Genomic DNA, 18,061 nt, shown 5'->3' with positions numbered 1-18,061 from the left:
CCATTTTGTCATGAATATTACCTAATAATTTTTAAGTGCAAGAAAACCAGGAGGTTTAGATTATTCAGGAATAAATTGGTGATGAAACTGTAGGGATTTTCCTCTTAGCTGGGGTACCATTTTGGGTGGGGCTCAATCCCAGGACCCTCAGATCATGACCTGAGCCAAAGGCAGACACTTAACTGACTGAGCCACCCAGGCGCCCCTATCCAACTTACTTTTTAAATGGTGATATTAGAGTAAGACTAGCAGCTTTAATTATCACTGAGAATAAAGGAGGTCTCAAAGTATTCTGCCCATATTCATATTTGGTGATATGTGGTCATGTTTTGATTAATGAATGCATTATTCCTTGCACATATTTTTGGAATTATGTTTTTGTTTTGACAAATGGACTTTGATTTCCATTGAATCTTGCAGAAAAAGGCTCCTCTCCCTAGTAAATCAGTAGTGTGGGAAGCAAGGGCAATTTTAATAGCCAGATATGAGAGTTTGGAGTAAAGAACAATCTCACATCAATATTACACTACAGTTTCAACAAAATAAGAAGTATCCCTCATCATTCTAGGCAGGCTGGAACCTAGGAGAAAATGGGACAAAATTAAGGTGCAAATTCTTTCAGTTTTATAAAACATAAAGCCATTCTTCTATCCTTAAAAAGGATAGGACATTTAGCAGAGCTTACAAAGGCTCACTTGGGTATATTCTGGAATAGCTCTTTTTTGTTCCTGCTGAGTACTGGAGGGACTAGTTCTAGCAAGATTAATAGGCAAGCTGTCTAGTATAGTTGCAGCAGGACTACCCTCCCCACCACTAGCTGTATAAATATTTGCCTTTATAAAGAAAACTTCCCTTGGGCACGTGTGGAATAATACTTTTTGGGTGGGAGAGGGAAAAATAAAACTTACGAGTTAACTAATTTGAAACAATTTCTGAGAGTCTAGTCTGAATTTAGACAGATTACTTGACGTTAAATTAGAAAGCTCCAGCCTTTTCAAAGAACCTGTTTAACTCTGTCAATCCCAAAACACAGATTTTGAATGAAAATGTATAATTTAAAAAATTTTAAAGTCCCTCAAAGAACACCTTGAAATAAAATTTAATATTATGGAAATAAATCAAAGCAAGTGAAATTAACCTTGGACTTGATTGAATGAAATAAACATCTGATCATTTTTTTCATGCCTATCATATTTGATCTCACTTTTAATTTCACAGAAAGAACAACCTTTACTGTACCTGACGAGGGGTTCTTTCTGATTTACTTCTACACCATTCCCAGTCTGAAAGGTCTGGTTTCTGACTCTCCTCATGAGAAAGTCTTCTTTCTGGCCCTTCCAAAAAGGTGGTTTCTTCATAGTTAATATCATCTCCTGTTCTTTCAGAAAGCAGTGGATCAACGCCCTTTTCACTGTGGCACTCCTGCTTAGCCTCTGTAATATCAGTATTCGTGTATTTGTTGATCCCTTTTAGTATGGAACTGTCCCGAGAGGGTGCGGTGCTGATTTCCACTTTTATGGAATTGAAGATATTACAAGTGTCTCTCTGAGAGTCCTTTGTCGTTTTATATTCAGAATTCATGAGATTGTGATAGGATGTAGAATTTTCATCATCATCATAGTAATCTTCACGTGCTATTTTATAAATCCCATAACTCCGTTGGAATGATAGACTGAATTCAAAGCCTCTCCTCTTGGCTAAGTAAAAACAAAGTTCCATGATTAGGAAGGTAGATATAAACAACAATTGGATATATATGGTGAATAAAAATAGGAAAGTGCAGTCAAACTGATTATTAAGAATTTAAAAACTATCTTCATTTCCTGTCAATTATGCAAAGCAATTATACCTTATCATTTCAAGGTGTTTTATCACTCTGGGCCTAACTTTTCTCACTTGTACAATGAGGGGCTTAAAATACATACAATTCCAAGAACGCTGCAGTCTTTTAAGCAGTTTAATGAACAAAAATTTAACCATAAATTCAAAAATTCTCACATATATTCATTTTAGTTTTAGCTTTTTCAGTCTACCAGTTATCTGTACATTTCTTTATTTGGGGATAAAAGATATTGTTTATAAATTTTATTTTGCTAGAAGTTATTAAGAAGGTTTTAATATTATATAAGTTATTCAGCTGACAGCTGACAATATCACCAACAGTTATGACTGTGTTAAATATTTTGATGTATGCCACTCCTGACATTTATGTTTATAAATGCATACATTAATAATTAGAAAATGTTGCAATAGTTTTCAAACTTCTTAAAATAACATATTCATTTCTGATACAAATAAATTTGGAATGAATTGTAAAAAATAGTGAATAGATTTATATTTCTGTGATCTAAAGCACTTTATAGCATGTCTCTAAACCTGATTAATTACAAGATGAATTTAGCAGGAATGCATAAAACTTTTTATGGTTTAAGCCAAGTGAAATGTAATGCTACTGTAATGCTAATATAGTACTACTAGTTGGTAGATATGGTACAAAGTCTTAGTAGAATAACAAGTGAGAATGTGAAAGAAAATGATATAATTTTTATGTGTGAATGTCATTAAATACTAGATTATTTTATATATTAAGAATGAAGTTACATCAAGGTGATAGACAAAATGCGATTTAATGTTTTGGTTTTCATCTTTCAAAACATGGCTCATTTCAAAGTATTTTTCTTCTCAGATAGCTCTATGTCATATACCAGACATTTAGCTATCCTTGGTGGAAAAATCTATGAAAAGTTATAAAATTTCTATGGGAACAACAGATAAAATTTGATTCATTTTACAATATATCCTAGTGCCATTCACATGCTGATTCTATTACTGAAATTTTCCCAGAATTGAAGATTTACAAAGCAATTCTGCTGACTGAAAATAGAATTTATAGGTATCATTCATTATTTGAGCCAAAATAGTCATTGTTTGAGCCAGAACACAAACAAGAATTTCTGTCCAAAGAAATTGGAAAAGTAGAAACATATGTTAATATTCTATACACTTTTATGTATAGTTCTATTTACTTTTTCTAGTAATGTAGTCCAGTAAAATTAAGTTGGGATTTTTAACTTACTTCAGTGATGTGAAAGCTGAAGGAACTAAAAAAGTGGCAAATTGTCAATTCAAGGGCAGTAAGCAAACAAAAACTCATAAATCCCAATTTTATCATATAACACAATAAAATTGATGTCTGTGACAATGTATTTTATTAGCTGTGTATTATGATTATGAAATATGTAAAGCGAAAGTGAGTAATGTTTTTGAAGGAGTGTGTAGACTATCAATGGAGAATCTGCCTCCATGTCATGAAGTGCAAGAGGTAGTCTGAGGTAGGCTCTGAGAAGGAAGTGCAATTGTGTTGGACATCATGGAGAAGAGGAGGACTCCAGGGCTAAGTTATGCACATAAGTCATGTCATTTAACATAGCAACAACCCTACATAATAAAAGGCGTATTGATTCTATTTTACAGTTGAGAAAACTGAGGCTGGTAGAGGAAACCTACTTAAGATTACTTAACTGGTAAAGAGATTTGAACTTAAAAGCCAACTGATTCCAGAATTCGAGTTGCTAATCTGTATGTGAAATTGGTTTACTGATAATTAGACCCATGAGAGATCTAAAAGTAAATTCTGACTGAGGTAACTAATGGAGATAATAGGTTATAACAATATAACAATTGACAATGTTTGACTAATAACTTACCAGAAACTTAAAGACTGTCAGAATACAGTCGGGATCTTTTGAAGTCTATACTATACTTGCAAACATAAATAAATAAATAAATGTAATGTATTTGTTCTGAAAAGCTAAACCCTGGATGAAACATGAATTAGCTTTAGTCTTTTGCTTTTAACCACATCTTGCTAATTGCAATTTTAAACATAAGTAATTATATCAGCTTATAAAAATAAATAATTCTTCAGAGTAATACGTCACTTAGCAGATACTTTGATTTTATTTAAAATAAAAACAGTTTCTGATTTTATTGAAAATATTTTAACTGTTTATTTAATTAAAAAAGAAAACATCATCTCATGCAAACAAAATGAGTGTGAAAACCACATCCTTCCCATATGTCTTCCACCTGAGACCTCTGTGTTAAAATCATTTATTTTAAATACTTTTGTTTTGAGACACTAGTAATACAGGTTAATGTTGGAAACAGGAGAGAATTATTAATCTGCAATTTATTTCCCATTACTGACATGCATCTTTTGATTGCGTGTCTCTCCATTTCCATTCACTAAGAATGAGATGTAGAATTATATTTACATCTGCAAAATGAACCTATGGCAGATATGAGTTAGGAAGCTTCCTTGTTTCTGGAGTTCCCTTGCAAAGAATGTAAAAGGGGGAATCTTAGTTTGTTAAAGAAAAAAAGCCTAAATGTAAAACTGAAGCCATATTCCCAAAGAATCAAGGCACTTGATCAGGCACTTGCCTACCTGAGGATGAACATTTTTGGGATTTTGAAATTCTGTTCTCGTGTCATCCTAGCAATAGGAAAATAGAGGATGTGTTCTCTCTCAGACAGTGAAAATATAACATTCTTGTTCTCAGAATTTCCCTATGGCAGAACCTGGGATCATAAAAGAGAATGGAGCCATTTGGACTACAGGCATTTTAAACTAACGTTACTCACAATGTTTGATTTTTGAAGCCAAGCCTCTTTTTTTTTTTTTTTAAAGATTTTATTTATTTATTTGACAGAGAGAGACACAGCGAGAGAGGGAACACAAGCAGGGGGAGTGGGAGAGGGAGAAGCAGGCTTCCCGCAGAGCAGTGAGCCCGATGCGGGGCTCGATCCCAGGACCCGGGGATCATGACCTGAGCCGAAGGCAGACGCTTAACAACTGAGCCACCCAGGCGCCCCAGAAGCCAAGCCTCTTTTTATAAACCTATGTTTTTCAGGGAATTTCTTCCCTGAGATTTTATTTATTTATTTATTTATTTATTATTATTATTTTTAAAGATTTTATTTATTTATTTGAGAGAGAGAATGAGAGACAGAGAGCACAACATTCCCTGAGATTTTAAATACAAATAAGAGCAATGGTAATTTTAGAGGAAAAATATTATTTTGATCTTGAAAGGTGTGATTTTAACTTCAAACGTGAGATATTACTGTAATTATTGATTCTGTCAGCCTGCCGTAGGCTCTTCCATCTTGTGCAGTACAAGATAGAATACTTCCTAGACCATTTGCAGTGATAGGTCTGTTGCATTGCTTTGTTTTCAGCTCTGATAATAGGTATCCTTTACTTCTTAAAAATGACTGCCCTATGTCACTTCACTAAGACTTTTCATTTTCTCTGACATTGGACTTTCATTGTCTCTCTCACAATCTTAAATACTATAAGACAATTCTGGCTCACTAATTCAGTGGCAAAATGTTAACATTTGATAGAATGTTAGAACTTCCAGGCTTGTTAATGATTTTTATATATGTTCTATGTGGCTCAAAGGATTTATTATTAATTTTCTGTGTCACTGTTGTTCTAGATATTAAATCTCCAGAAGCACATAATTGTTATATAAGTTCCATGGTTATTTTATTTTAAAGACATAGATGAATTTTAACAATAAAACTTTATGGCATCCTTAAAACTAAAGAACTCTCCTGATCATTTGAAAAATACCTAGACATATTAAATTTTAAATGTCATCAATACATGGAAAATGATGAGTTCATGATTAATTGATGTTTATAAAATAACCCTGTTGTAGAATTGATTGCAGAATATACTTTCATATTCTCCAGTTTCTATACTTCTGAAATAGTCTGAGATGAACTATTTTGTTTACCTTTTTTTCTCTATTGAAGAGTAATATACTTGTTTATTCTGAGCAAAGGACAATTAATGAAACAGTTAATTCAGCATACACTAATGCATTTTTAGACATTAAATGGTAGAACATCCTATCTTTTGTCTGGAATGACAAACTAATATCCTTTTTCTTCCTGGTAGAGTCAAAATACAAAGGTCATTCCTCAACTTTTCCTGTCAATATGGGAACAATCACACTCTAGAGAGTTTTATAATTGACCCCACTCCCATTCTAGGTATACTCTTTAGAATATAGTTTTTTGTTGTTATTGTTGTCTGTTTAATGTAACTAGGATGGCTATATTCATACATAAACATAAAATTCTCCACCTTTTCCCTTCCTGAAACGAGAGTTTTTTGTGTTTTCTGAAAGTACAGGCATGCACTTAAAATTTGTTTTCCTCTTGTCTTTTTTTTTTTAAGATTTTATTTTTAAGTAATCTCTACACCCCATGTGAAGCTCAAATTCAAGACCCTGAGATCAAGAGTCACATGCTCTACCAACTGAGCCAGCCAGGCCCCCCTTAAAATTTGTTTTTGAACTGTTTTCAGGCACTCTACTTTGAAAACTTTCCAAAACCCTGAAAGTATACAAGAAGGAAAATAATAAAAATTCTCCATTAAATAATAATGGGCTCGCAAACAATGAATCACGGAACACTACATAAAAAACTAATGATGTAATGTATGGTGATTAACATAACATAATAAAAAAAATAATAATGGGCTATGATATAATGTGTTTTAACTCTTCAAAGAGTTAATCTCTTTTCAGATGCAGACTTCTTATGTAGACTTGGGAAGGGAATTTATGTTCTACTCTGGGCTAAGAACTAAGGTGGATATCTAAGCATCTAAGGGCCTTTTTGACTTCATGCTGTGTTGAATAAATTCTGTCTATCCCTTTCTTCCCTAAAATAATTATTCAATGTACAAGCACTTCACAGAGTTGTTTTAAACCTGCCTCCTTTAAAACTTACCCCAACACTGTGCTAAGAATTGTTTCACATTATAATTTCTTCCCTTTATTTACCATTTATATTTGTCCTTGGATTCGTCATTCCCTACTCAGACAACTTCTCAACAGACCACTTTTCTGTGTTTGTATGCTTATTGCTCCCAACCTCCACACTGTCAAGGACTTACGTTTTTCTCCATCAGATGCCACTGTATATGCATTCTGCTTACAGTTGATGATGCAGCCACAGGGCAAGTGGGTCCAGCGTTTGGACAAGACAAACACTGGGGTTACAGTGGTGGCCAGCAGGGTTAGTAGAAAGCTGAGTGTCTCGAAGGGAGGGCTCTGAAACCCCACCACGTGCTGAACCATCATGTGGATCTGCAAAGGCAAAGAGCTTCAGACCTATCCCAGGATAAAATTGTCCACTTTGTGAAGGCTTTCCCCCAAGCATGCTGCCCCACCCCACCTTCTCCAGGCTCCCTTCCTGCCTGAGAGCCAGAAGCCCTGTTTTGGTGGTGCACCACTGAGATCCCTTGGGATGAGCCCTGATGATTTAGACCACAGGGTGGTTTCCACTCCTGGGTGCCTGGTCTGTGCCCCCTGCCACCTCAGGTCTCTTTCGGAAGCACAATTTAAAATGCTGGGGATGCTACCAGGAAAACAGGCAGGCAAACTGGAAACCTGCACCTGGTACTCCAGATGGCCTTTGTCACATCCCTGGACCCCCGGCCCCTGCCCCCAGCCTGCTTGTCACAGCAGGGTGCCACCTTCCCAAGTCAAAACTGGCCTCCCACTTGAAGGCTTGAACAAAAAGCCTATTTGGCCCCCTCTCTTCTCTTTCTACTTCTGATCGTGCCTCTCCAATCTCTCTCCCTGCTGAGGATAGGCGGAGTCCTTACTCGACAGAAATGGAGTGGAGAGAAAGGGATGACAGAGGATTGGGGGGGGGGTGGTTAGGAAACCCTTTTACTACCTCCCTTCTTTTCTGAATATTCCCAGATAATGCTACAAGAGACAAGAACACCCTTGGCCACGATAGATCTAGGAAAACTGTCTCCCGCGCCCAAAAGCGCTCCCTGCCCCCCTCCCCAATTTTGAAACGAGAAGCACTTAGTAGCAAAGGCTTCGCAGCCAACCAGCTCTACCCGTGAGCTGCCTTCCTCCCAAGTGCGTCTCTAAAACCGAGCGAGCCACAGTTGGAAGCGGACTTAACTGCGCGTCTCTTGGGGACTCTCCCAACCAGGGACGCTAGTCCCAACACGCATTCACACTGTCTGGTACACACACCCGCGCGCTTGAGCAACTGCACTTTTACCATCATGGGCAGCCAAAGGATGACTTTTGTCAGCGCTAGGATCAAAGAGAAGCGCTTCTGCGCTACGCTCACGGTGAAGCTCCTGGTGCCATAGAGAGTCCCCCGGTTCTCACGCCTGCGGGCTCCAACCACAGCGGCAGCCTCGTGTTCCGGCGTCTGCTCGGGCCGTGCCCTCACTGGTGGACCCGGTCCAAATACAGTGTCGGAGCTCAGAGAGCATCCCCCAGAACACCGAAGCGCAGGGCCGGCAGCATCAACTGGGGACAAGGAAAGCACTCTCCCCCTGCTTGGAGGGGTCCCGGGAATGGAAGCTCCGCGGGAAATTTCCTGGTAGTTGGCATGGAGTCTCGGCGGCTCCTCCGAACACAATAACTGGTGAGTGAGAGGAACCGAGAGGCCGGCGAGGAGTCCGAAAGCCAAAGTGTACACAACGAAGAGGAGCAGCACGTAGGAGCTGGAGCAGTCCGCCAGACAACCCCAAGGCGTGCGCACGAAGGTGCCCCAGCCGCACAGCGGGAGCGCGGAGAGCAGCAGACTGGCTGTCCACACGGTCAGCACCACGCCGAGCACCTGGCCGGATCTTCTGGAGGCTGCCTGGCTCCCCACAGCCCTGTGCATCGAGTAAAAGTTGTAGGAGACTAGGAGAGTCGCCTTCAAATTGCTTGAGAGGCCCTGGCATAAATACAGTAAGGCAGAGGTGGTACACAGAGACTGAAAGTAATCAGGGTCCTCCTTTGGCCACTGCAAAAACATGAAGATGGTCACCGACAGGACACTCATGAGATCATCCCCAGACCAGGAAGCCACAAGCATGGACACAACGGTTCTGTTCTGCATTTTCAGCAGGGAAACTAATGAATAAATGCTGCCCACCAGGGCTGCAAGAGTCATTAAGCATGTCAGGCAAAAAAGATAGATATTTGAAGTTCTTGGCGGATTTAAAAGGTTCGTCGAATTATTATTTTCTTTCCACACGCTAGAGTCATTTGTTGATAAGTTACTGGAAAATCCAGACATTGTCTTTGGTTAATATTTAATTTCCCTTTCAGTGAGTCTGTAAATATTCTCAAAATAAAGCATGATTGTTGGTTGCAAATCGGATCTCATTCTCTCCCACCAAGTTTCCCTCTAGATGTTCCCCCGTCAGTCCAGCAGAAAATGATCAGGCATGACTCAACCCATATTTAAAAATTGGGTTCCATTTAAAACATCAATAAGAAACTTTTCAACATTCCAGTTAAAAACAAACCAAAAACTTCCTCCTGAAACCATTAAGTTTCTGGCATAAAAGCAAAAAGCTCCTCAGGTAGATTGAAAAACAATGATGTCTGGCTCCTTTTATGTCCTTCCTGTAGCTTGAGGTAATCAAACTCTATTCACTTTTTAAGAGCAGTAAAGCGATGCATTTGGTTCCAGAGCTGGATTCAAAAGCAAAAAGATTATCAGGTAGGTTTCAGCTTTGCGGGTTCAGAGAGAGACACACACAAGCAAAAAGGAGACACACACAGAGAGAGAGAGAGAGAGAGAGACTGATCACAGCTCCCCCTCGAACCGCTGTGTTCTTCAATCAGCCTGTGATCCTCGGAGCTGCAGGAAGGAGGAGTCAACTCCAAGCAGGAGAGAAGCAGGAACAAAAAGGGAGGGGAGTTCAGTGTATGAGCAAAATGATGTACATCTTCTCAGCCTGCCTCACGCAAAGCAAGAAACAATGTCCTTGCTAAGCCTTCCTTTGTGGTTTTGACATATAAAACTAGCCCAGATACTTGCTCAGACTTGATGTGAATGACAAATATCATCTTTGAGAGGTCTAAGCTACTCCACTAAGAGATTGCTTTTATTCTTATCTAGACCTCTCTGATTCACAATACTTTAGAGGAAGAATAGTCTCAGTGCCAGTTTTAAAAGAATAGGATGTACCAGGTTTATTTTTAAAATATATAGTGTACTTAATAAGAATGTCATAATGGTCTTCATCATTACACTAAACAAAATTTTGCAGAATCTTTTAGCAGAGCCATACTAGCTTTAGGCATGTAACTATTTCCTATCAATGTTGTCCAGTAAGCAAGCTGCCACTTGGATAAATAATGTTTCCTAGTTGTTAAAGTCAGATGACATTATGTAGGGTCTATAAGGAGCTTACCCCACAAAAACATTTTTAACCAGAGTATTTGGAGTGTTGCGTACAATAACTGAATCTCTGAACTCATTAAAAAATTGTCAGTTTTGCAAGATGAGATACTTCGCAAAGAAGTAACAGACAACAGTTGTTCTGTTACCGGAGTCAGATATTTGAGCCGGACAACAGAAACAAGGCCAGACGCCCCGCAAAAAAAGGCACAGGCAAGGCTTTATTCGGGCCTTGAGCAGAGGGGTGACACACCACCAACAGAGAATAGTTAAGTCTAGCCTCCCCAACGTAGGAGAGGCCCAGCTTAGAGAGAGTTACCTCTCAAGTTCCCACCCAGACCAATATACTAATGAGGGAAAGGAAAAAAATAAAAAATAAAAATAAGGGCCTCTTCCTGATTGGTTGGAGGAGACTCATCCTGATTGGTTGATATTGGCAGACTACTCAAACAGCTCCTCCGTGCTTTTGGGAGCCTGGGTCCTCTATTTCAAATCCAGCTTGTATATGGAGCGCATCCCAGTTTTGCTCTGTAAAAGAAACAGTGTAACAATAACAACCAACAGAAAGCGTCCCAAGTGCATAATGTTTTTCACTTGGGGCTTGTTCCCATGGTCCCTGTCTCAATTCTGGCCAGGCATTTCCCAGGATGCTTTAGGGTAGCATTCCTCCTCAACTCAGCCTCATGAGCTGAGTGTGCCTTTCCCCGTACAGTGCTGGGGTCTGAAGGAAAGCAGGGAAGGGAAAGGAGAAAATCGATACGGTAATGATCTAAGTGAATGGAAGTGGTAATAGAACTCTGATCATTCCTTTCATTTTAGAGGTAACTAAAGCTACATTTTAAACCTCAATCTGCTCATGTGGAAAGTGATTGTATTAGTCATTGCCAGCCAGACCCATCAGTAAACACAGTAGGCAATTTGCTTATCTTGACATGTTTTATTTCCCCTTTGCTCAGCAAATGGAAACCAAACCCACCTGTTCCAGCTAGCTCAGCCCTCCACTTCTCCCTACTGATAGTAATAGACCTTGCAGTGCAGTGTGGGTTAGAAGAGTCTGGGGATAAATTCATGTTAAAATAATGTTGCTTCAGAAAGCACAAAATGATAAACGGGACTTTCTTTTTAAAATCATTTTCGAAGTTCTGTGGTATGCTCTTCTGTGTCTTTTCTGAGACCTATTCTTTCCTCCTATAAGCAAAAAAAATTCTTTTCAATATGTTATTTAATCCTGGATTTTCAGTTGAATTGGACAATAAATATGACACTGTTAAAATACAATTAGTAGAAATTGATAATAACTGTTGCAATATCATTTGAGGCCTGGAGACATTTCCTCTATTATTACCATCAGTTTGGGCTTTTCCATACAATATAAATTTGGAAGAGACACCTAACCGCTTTGTTGCCCTGATCTCTAGGATATGACAGAAGAGGCAAGAATGTTAGCACACTTCCAAAGGTTGGTGGTAGAATTGCAGTCAGTAGGGAGCTAGGAAGGATTTCTGAATGTGAACTTCAGACCCTGCTATTGCTGGCTCTGTAATCTCAGGCAAAAATTATTATACTTTCTCTTCTGTTTCTGTGTCTGTTTCCACATCTGTAAAATAAGGGGGCTTGATGGGAGTATTTTTAGGCACTTTCAAGTTCTAAAATTAGATACAGTTTTAAAATCAGGTTAACTTTATCTTAATTTTCTTTTCTGCCTACTTCACAATAATCAATATTGTCATAAAATAAAAGAGGGAAGCCTGTAAGACCTGATGCCTGGATTTACCATGCTTTCTCTGCCCCTGCTATGATGGGATGGAGGCCCTTACCAATGTGAAGATGGTATAAGATTCAAGCAGCCTTGAATTTGGGCCAACTGAAGGATCATGGCTGCCCTGGAGATCTGAGTGAACCAATATAAGCTTTGTATGAGTGAGAAGTAAAAGTTATTGTGTAAGCTGATTTGGGGGGCTAAGTTTTACTGGGTGGTAACCTAGCTCATCCTAATATGTTTAGGTATACTATTGCCCCCCACACAGTAAGTGGTGGAACCAGATTTAAAAATCATAATCTGGCTCTGCATTCTAAATTACAACAGACATACATTTTCTAATTATCCCTTTTAGCACCTCATGCTTGGGAACACTTCCAGTGGATGTTGATTATCATAGAGTTGCTTTTTTTTTTCTTTTTTTAAATTAACATATAATACATTATTTGTTTCAGGGGTACGGTCTGTGATTCATCAGTCTCACACAATTCACAGCACTCACCATTGTACATACCCTCCCCAATGTCCATCGCCTAGCCACCCCATCCCCCCCACCCCCCTCCACTCCAGCAACCCTCAGTTTGTTTCCTGAGATTAAGAGTCTGTTATGGTTTACCTCCCTCTCTAGTTTTATCTTGTTTCATTTTTCCCTCCCTTCCCCTATGATCCTCTGTCTTGTTTTTCAAATTCCTCATATCAAGTGAGATCATATGATAATTGTCTTTCTCTGGTTGAGTTATTTTGCTTAGCATAATACCCTCTAGTTCCATCCACGTAGTTGCAAATGGCAAGATTTCTTTTTTTGGTGGCTGCATAATATTCCATTGTATATATATACACAACAGAATGTTGGAAATATTTCATTTTTCAAAATGTTAATTTATAAACAACCTTTTGCCAAGCATTATATTTTATAATACATATATATTATATATGCATATGTTATGCATCTATACATATAATATATATATATTATATATATGACTTTCTTGAAAGTTGTAAGCCCTCCCCTTAGCCATAATCTCATTTTCTTTACAATATTCTCTTGAGCTTAAAAAAAATTAAAAAGTCACTCAGTACTTTCAAATAACCAGTATAACTTTAAAAAAAATTTTTTTTTTTTAAGATTTTATTTATTTGTGAGAGAGAGAATGAGAGACAGAGAACCTGAGAGGGAGGAGGGTCAGAGGGAGAAGCAGACTCCCTGCTGAGCAGGGAGCCTGATGTGGGACTCGATCCCAGGACTCCAGGATCATGACCTGAGCCGAACGCTTAACCAACTGAGCCACCCAGGCACCCGAATAACCAGTATAACTTTTAGTAGACCAGGAAGAAAGAGTTCTAAGAGGCTCCTTTGTGCCTTAAAAAAATTTACTCAGTTCCTGTGAGTGAAACTCCTTCCTCTGTCTCACTTACAATAAAGTCTTATGTGTTTAAAATACTTAATAATGTAATTAAATGTAAATTAAATTGTCTTTAAATTACTAAATAATGTACATTTATATTGATTTAAATAGAAATTATGATTATACCAGAACAGTTGAAGTGAAGACTTATTTATTGTAGTCCCATTACTGCTTTGATTACTTTGACACATATACCGAATATAGCATTACAGCCTATAAAACAACCTCCAGAGAATTACATGGCAATAATTTCATTAGGCTTTTAGTTTATGAAGTCCTTGATGTAATTATACCTTTGCAAAGCACTGAAGGCAATTCATTTCTCTAAATGTCCACATTATTTGTATCTGAAAATCCTGAAAGAGTAGAAAACAGCATAACAAATTCTAGTTGAATATGGCAGAGTAACATCCTTCACTATATGGGGTTTTAGGAATAAAAAAGTAACCACAGGACCAAATAGAAACATTTAGTTTTGTTTTATGATAATTAAAAAAGTATCATAAATAAAGTTAATCATGAAGGTATAACATATTTTTATTTCTAGAAATACAGTGTTATGCAGGCAAAACATTTTAGAAGACCGGCCCAGCTTTAAACTCTTACTAACTTATCATCAAAACTCAAATGAAAGATCTCATAAAGTATCCAATATATATGCATACACATATATAATACATAAATAAAATCTAAATTTTATAAATATAATAAATATATAAATTTATAATATATATTATTGTGTGTATATGTATATATAATTCTATAAAAACATGCATATTCTGCTTTAGCTGATGGTTTTCCAGAAAAGTGACTAGCAATTTGGCATCATAGGAGAGCCCAAATGCTATGATTTATTTTCTTCTTTTTCAATGTCTTGTCAGAAACCTACAATACTTAATATTATCTAAGAATTATAAGTAAGGGCATAGTTTAATGTGGCTCTAAGTCAGAGACTAACTTCATGAATCTAATCTTAGAAACCTGCTCAATACACTGTCAACCCAAAAATTCCCCTTAATATTTGTGGGGATTGTTTCAAAGGTCTCTCAAATGGAAAATTGCATGATTTTTTAAAACCTATTCCCTGGATGAGACAAAATTTGGTAGTATGTATGTATGTATGTATGTATGTATGTTAATGTATGTTAGTATATGAATGATGAAAGTTACTATATGTAATATGCTAATGTAGATTAGCTACAGAAAGAAATAAGGTTTGTTATTAAGGGTTGCTGCTTACTCAGTGTTTACTCATTTTGGGCAAGGACCTTGACTATGATAGTTATGTAAGGTCCGCTAGCCATATAATAAAGATAATATTTGGAGGAGAGTTTTTATGTAAAACTGTATGAAGCTGTTGAATAGATTGAGAATGACAACGCATTCTGTAGAATAAAAATATAAATACTGGGGCACCTGGCTGGCTCAGTTGGTTAAGTGTCGAACTCTCGGTTTTGGCTCAGGTCATGATCTCATGGGTCATGAGAAGGAGCAGGGACATTTGGGCCCCGGCCCCAGCCCTGCCTTGGGCTCTGTACTCAGTGAGGAGTCTGCTTGAAATTCTTTCCCTCTGCCCTCCCCCCACTCATTCATGCACACTCTCTCTCTAAAATAAATAGATAAATCTTAAAAAATATATACAAATAATATTTGGCTACCCTTAACATAATGGTAAATCAATAAATTTTCACAAAGTAAGCTCACCTGTGTAAATAGCACCTAGGTGAAGAAATACATTACCAAAATGTCAGAAGCCCCCTTGTGTCCCTTCCAGTTGCTACTCTCCCCTACCCCAAGAGTCACCAATGTCCTGACTTTTAATCTATAATCATAAACTAGTTTTCCTTGGAAAGATAAAGTATGCAATCTTGTGTATCTAGCTGCATTTCTCAACATCATGTTTGTGAGATTTATCCATGTTTTTTAATATAGTGGTTCTTTTTCTTTTGTATAATACTCCATATTTATGAATATCCCATAATTTATCAATTACACCAGAGATGGACGTTAGTGTTGTTGTCAGTTTGGGGCTATTATAAACAAATACTTGTAGATTTTACCCTACTTGCAAGCTAATAAGTTAGCTTACTACAGTTTCATGACAAAATACAGGGGATTCCTGGATCAGAAATAAAGAGTTTTATTATAGCAATAGCAGTAGAATATCAATATTTTCTTGTGTTAGCTTCCCAAGCCCAACTTTCCACAGAGTAACACGTAGAAGGCCAAATGACCACCTGCACACACAATAGAGATTGTGTTACAGGGGAGAAACCCTGAACTAGCTCAGGAAATACAAATAGTTTATCACGGTCAGTAACTATGCCTACCCTTCACTCTGGAGGGAGACACTATTTTTTCTTCCAAGGCTGTAAGCAAACCTGACTTTTACTTTAGATACAAACATCATTGAAAAGAGAATATAGAAAGGCAGTTAGTTCTCTGCTTGTAAGACATCGGAAACATGAAATATGCATGGTTAATTGTCTCCCAATAAGAACAGAACAAGTATGCTCACTATTACCATTACTGTTGAACATATTTCTGGGGGTCCTAACCAATGTTATGAGGAAAGGAATACAAACAAGAGTTTGGAAGGGATGGAAATTAAGAAAGAAAATCAGTATTATGTGTAAATGATATGATCATAAACCTAGGAAGCAAAAGAACTTACAGACAAATTATTACAACTAAAAAGAAAATTCATCTGTTGGGCAAAAGATCAATTTTTAAAAATCAATAGTAGCACTAACCAACTACAAAATGTAATAAAATACTTATTTTCATAATTTCAGCCCTTGAAGCACTAAAAATCATGAGGAATTAATTTAACCATAAAACTCAAGCTCTACTTAGGAAAAACTTTAAAACTTTAACAGAAGGCTAAAGAAGATGATTTAAATAAATGAGGAGATATCCCACGATTCTGGGTAAAGTGACAGAGTATCACAACGATATAAATTCTTTCTAAATTTATCTGTACAAGGCATTTCCAATCAAAATTCTAGTGGAATTTTTTAAAGAACTCAATAAATAACTTAAAATTTATTTGTAAGAATAGAGGTCCATGAATAGCCAAGTCAGTGTTATAAAGGAGAAATAATACATGCAATGAAGCCATTGCTCTAAAGGTGGTGTGATATTAGTACAAGAACACATGAACTACCAATGCAACAGAACAGGGAGTTCAGAGATGGGCCTGTGCATATCTGACAACATGTATTACAAACATGTCCCCATGAAGGATGAGCTATAGAGTAGGTGATGGCTTACTTTATGGAGAAAAATAAAAATGGATCCTGACCATGTACAACATTTAAAGGTGACTTGGGATAAATGAAAGAGTTAAATGTAAAAGGCACACTATTAAGATCTTTTGTAATCCAGAGCAGTGAAGGTCTTACTAATTAAAACTGAACACATACAAATCAAAAGGGGAAAACTTTGATGAAGCTTTTTACATTAAAATTAAGAATTAAGTATTTCTGCTAAAAAAACAAATACCATGGACAAGGTTTGTAGAGAGATTACAAAAGGAAAGAATATTTTTATAATTGCTAAAACCAAAGAAAAACAAAAGATGGTTAATGTCTATTAAAAGTAGTAGCTTCATCTGTAACTGGCTAATTTCATGTAGCATAATGTCCTTAAGATTCATTCATATTGTCACATATTGGTAAATTTCCTTCTTTTTTTAAGGCTGGATAATATCCCCTTATATGTATAGATCACATTTTTTAAAAAAGATTTTATTTACCTATGTGAGAGGGAGAGAAAGAGAAAACAGGAGCGGGGGCGGGGGGGCGGGGGCGGCAGGGGAGGGGCAGAGGGACAAACAGACTCCCTGCTGAGCCAGGAGCCAGCTGCAGGGCTCATCCCAAGACCCTGACATCTTGATCTGACCCAAAGTCAGACAATTAACTGACTGAGCCGTCCAGACGCCCTAGATCACATTTTCTTTATTCATCTACCAAGGCACATTTAGGTTGTTTCCACATCTTGGCTGTTGTGAATGTCGCTTCAATGAACATGAAAGTTCAGATATATCTCTTTGAAATGGCTAACAGTACCGTATTGTAAATAAACACATTGGATCCCTAAGGAGTAAGGGAAGTGGGATTGGGGTATAGAAATAAAAGACAAAAAGAAAAAATTTATTTCATTTGGGTTTTCAAATATATTTGCATGAGTTGAACAAATCATTCTCCAATGATTTTTATGACTTCCCATATCCTGACTATTTCTCTCCTCCTAAGCTTCATTTTGAATATTTTTTATTTTGGCACTTTATTTTCTTGATTAGATTGTAGTAGGTAATCTATTTTATTGCTTTACTTAAAGAACCAGCTTCTGGATTTATTTACTAATTTACTGTTTTTCTTCTTTTACTCATTAATTTTAAAAAATCAATTTATTTGTATTTTTTAACTTCTTGGATTGAATAATTGATTAATTCCATTTGCTTTTGGTTAGCAATGTGAATGCTTAAAAATATATATATATAAAATTATTTTTTAAAATCTATGCTTTGTTATAGCTAAATCTCATAGGTTCTGATTTGGAGTGAGAACAGAAGTATTTGTATGTGCTGGAACCAGATGTTTTTTCCAATTGTGAATATTTTGCTGTCTATGGAAGAATAATTCTGGAGTAAAGT

At 37.0% G+C, this 18,061-nt stretch overlaps 1 protein-coding gene and 1 long non-coding RNA gene across 2 annotated transcripts in view; one reads left to right on the top strand and one right to left on the bottom strand.

Moving 5' to 3' along the window:
• Nucleotides 1-9,329, bottom strand: part of GPR149 (G protein-coupled receptor 149) — a 64,044-nt gene extending 54,715 nt beyond the window's left edge. The window contains exons 1-3 of the mRNA XM_064577082.1: nt 8,110-9,329; nt 6,980-7,172; nt 1,240-1,697 (exon numbers count right to left, since the gene is read on the bottom strand). Coding sequence (XP_064433152.1) covers nt 1,240-1,697; nt 6,980-7,172; nt 8,110-9,126 — 1,668 coding nt within the window. The 5' untranslated portion in view covers nt 9,127-9,329. The remainder of the gene's footprint in view (nt 1-1,239; nt 1,698-6,979; nt 7,173-8,109) is intronic.
• Nucleotides 1-18,061, top strand: part of LOC123863695 (uncharacterized) — a 117,326-nt gene that overhangs the window by 68,599 nt on the left and 30,666 nt on the right. The window lies entirely within an intron of this gene.

Source organism: Mirounga angustirostris, unplaced genomic scaffold (assembly GCF_029215605.1).
Source record: "Mirounga angustirostris isolate CCGP_5_RB_7025 unplaced genomic scaffold, mMirAng1.0.hap1 SCAF_1, whole genome shotgun sequence".
Taxonomy (NCBI): domain Eukaryota; kingdom Metazoa; phylum Chordata; class Mammalia; order Carnivora; family Phocidae; genus Mirounga; species Mirounga angustirostris.
Note: the sequence above shows the minus strand (reverse complement) of the source record. Positions and strands in the feature narration are given on the sequence as shown.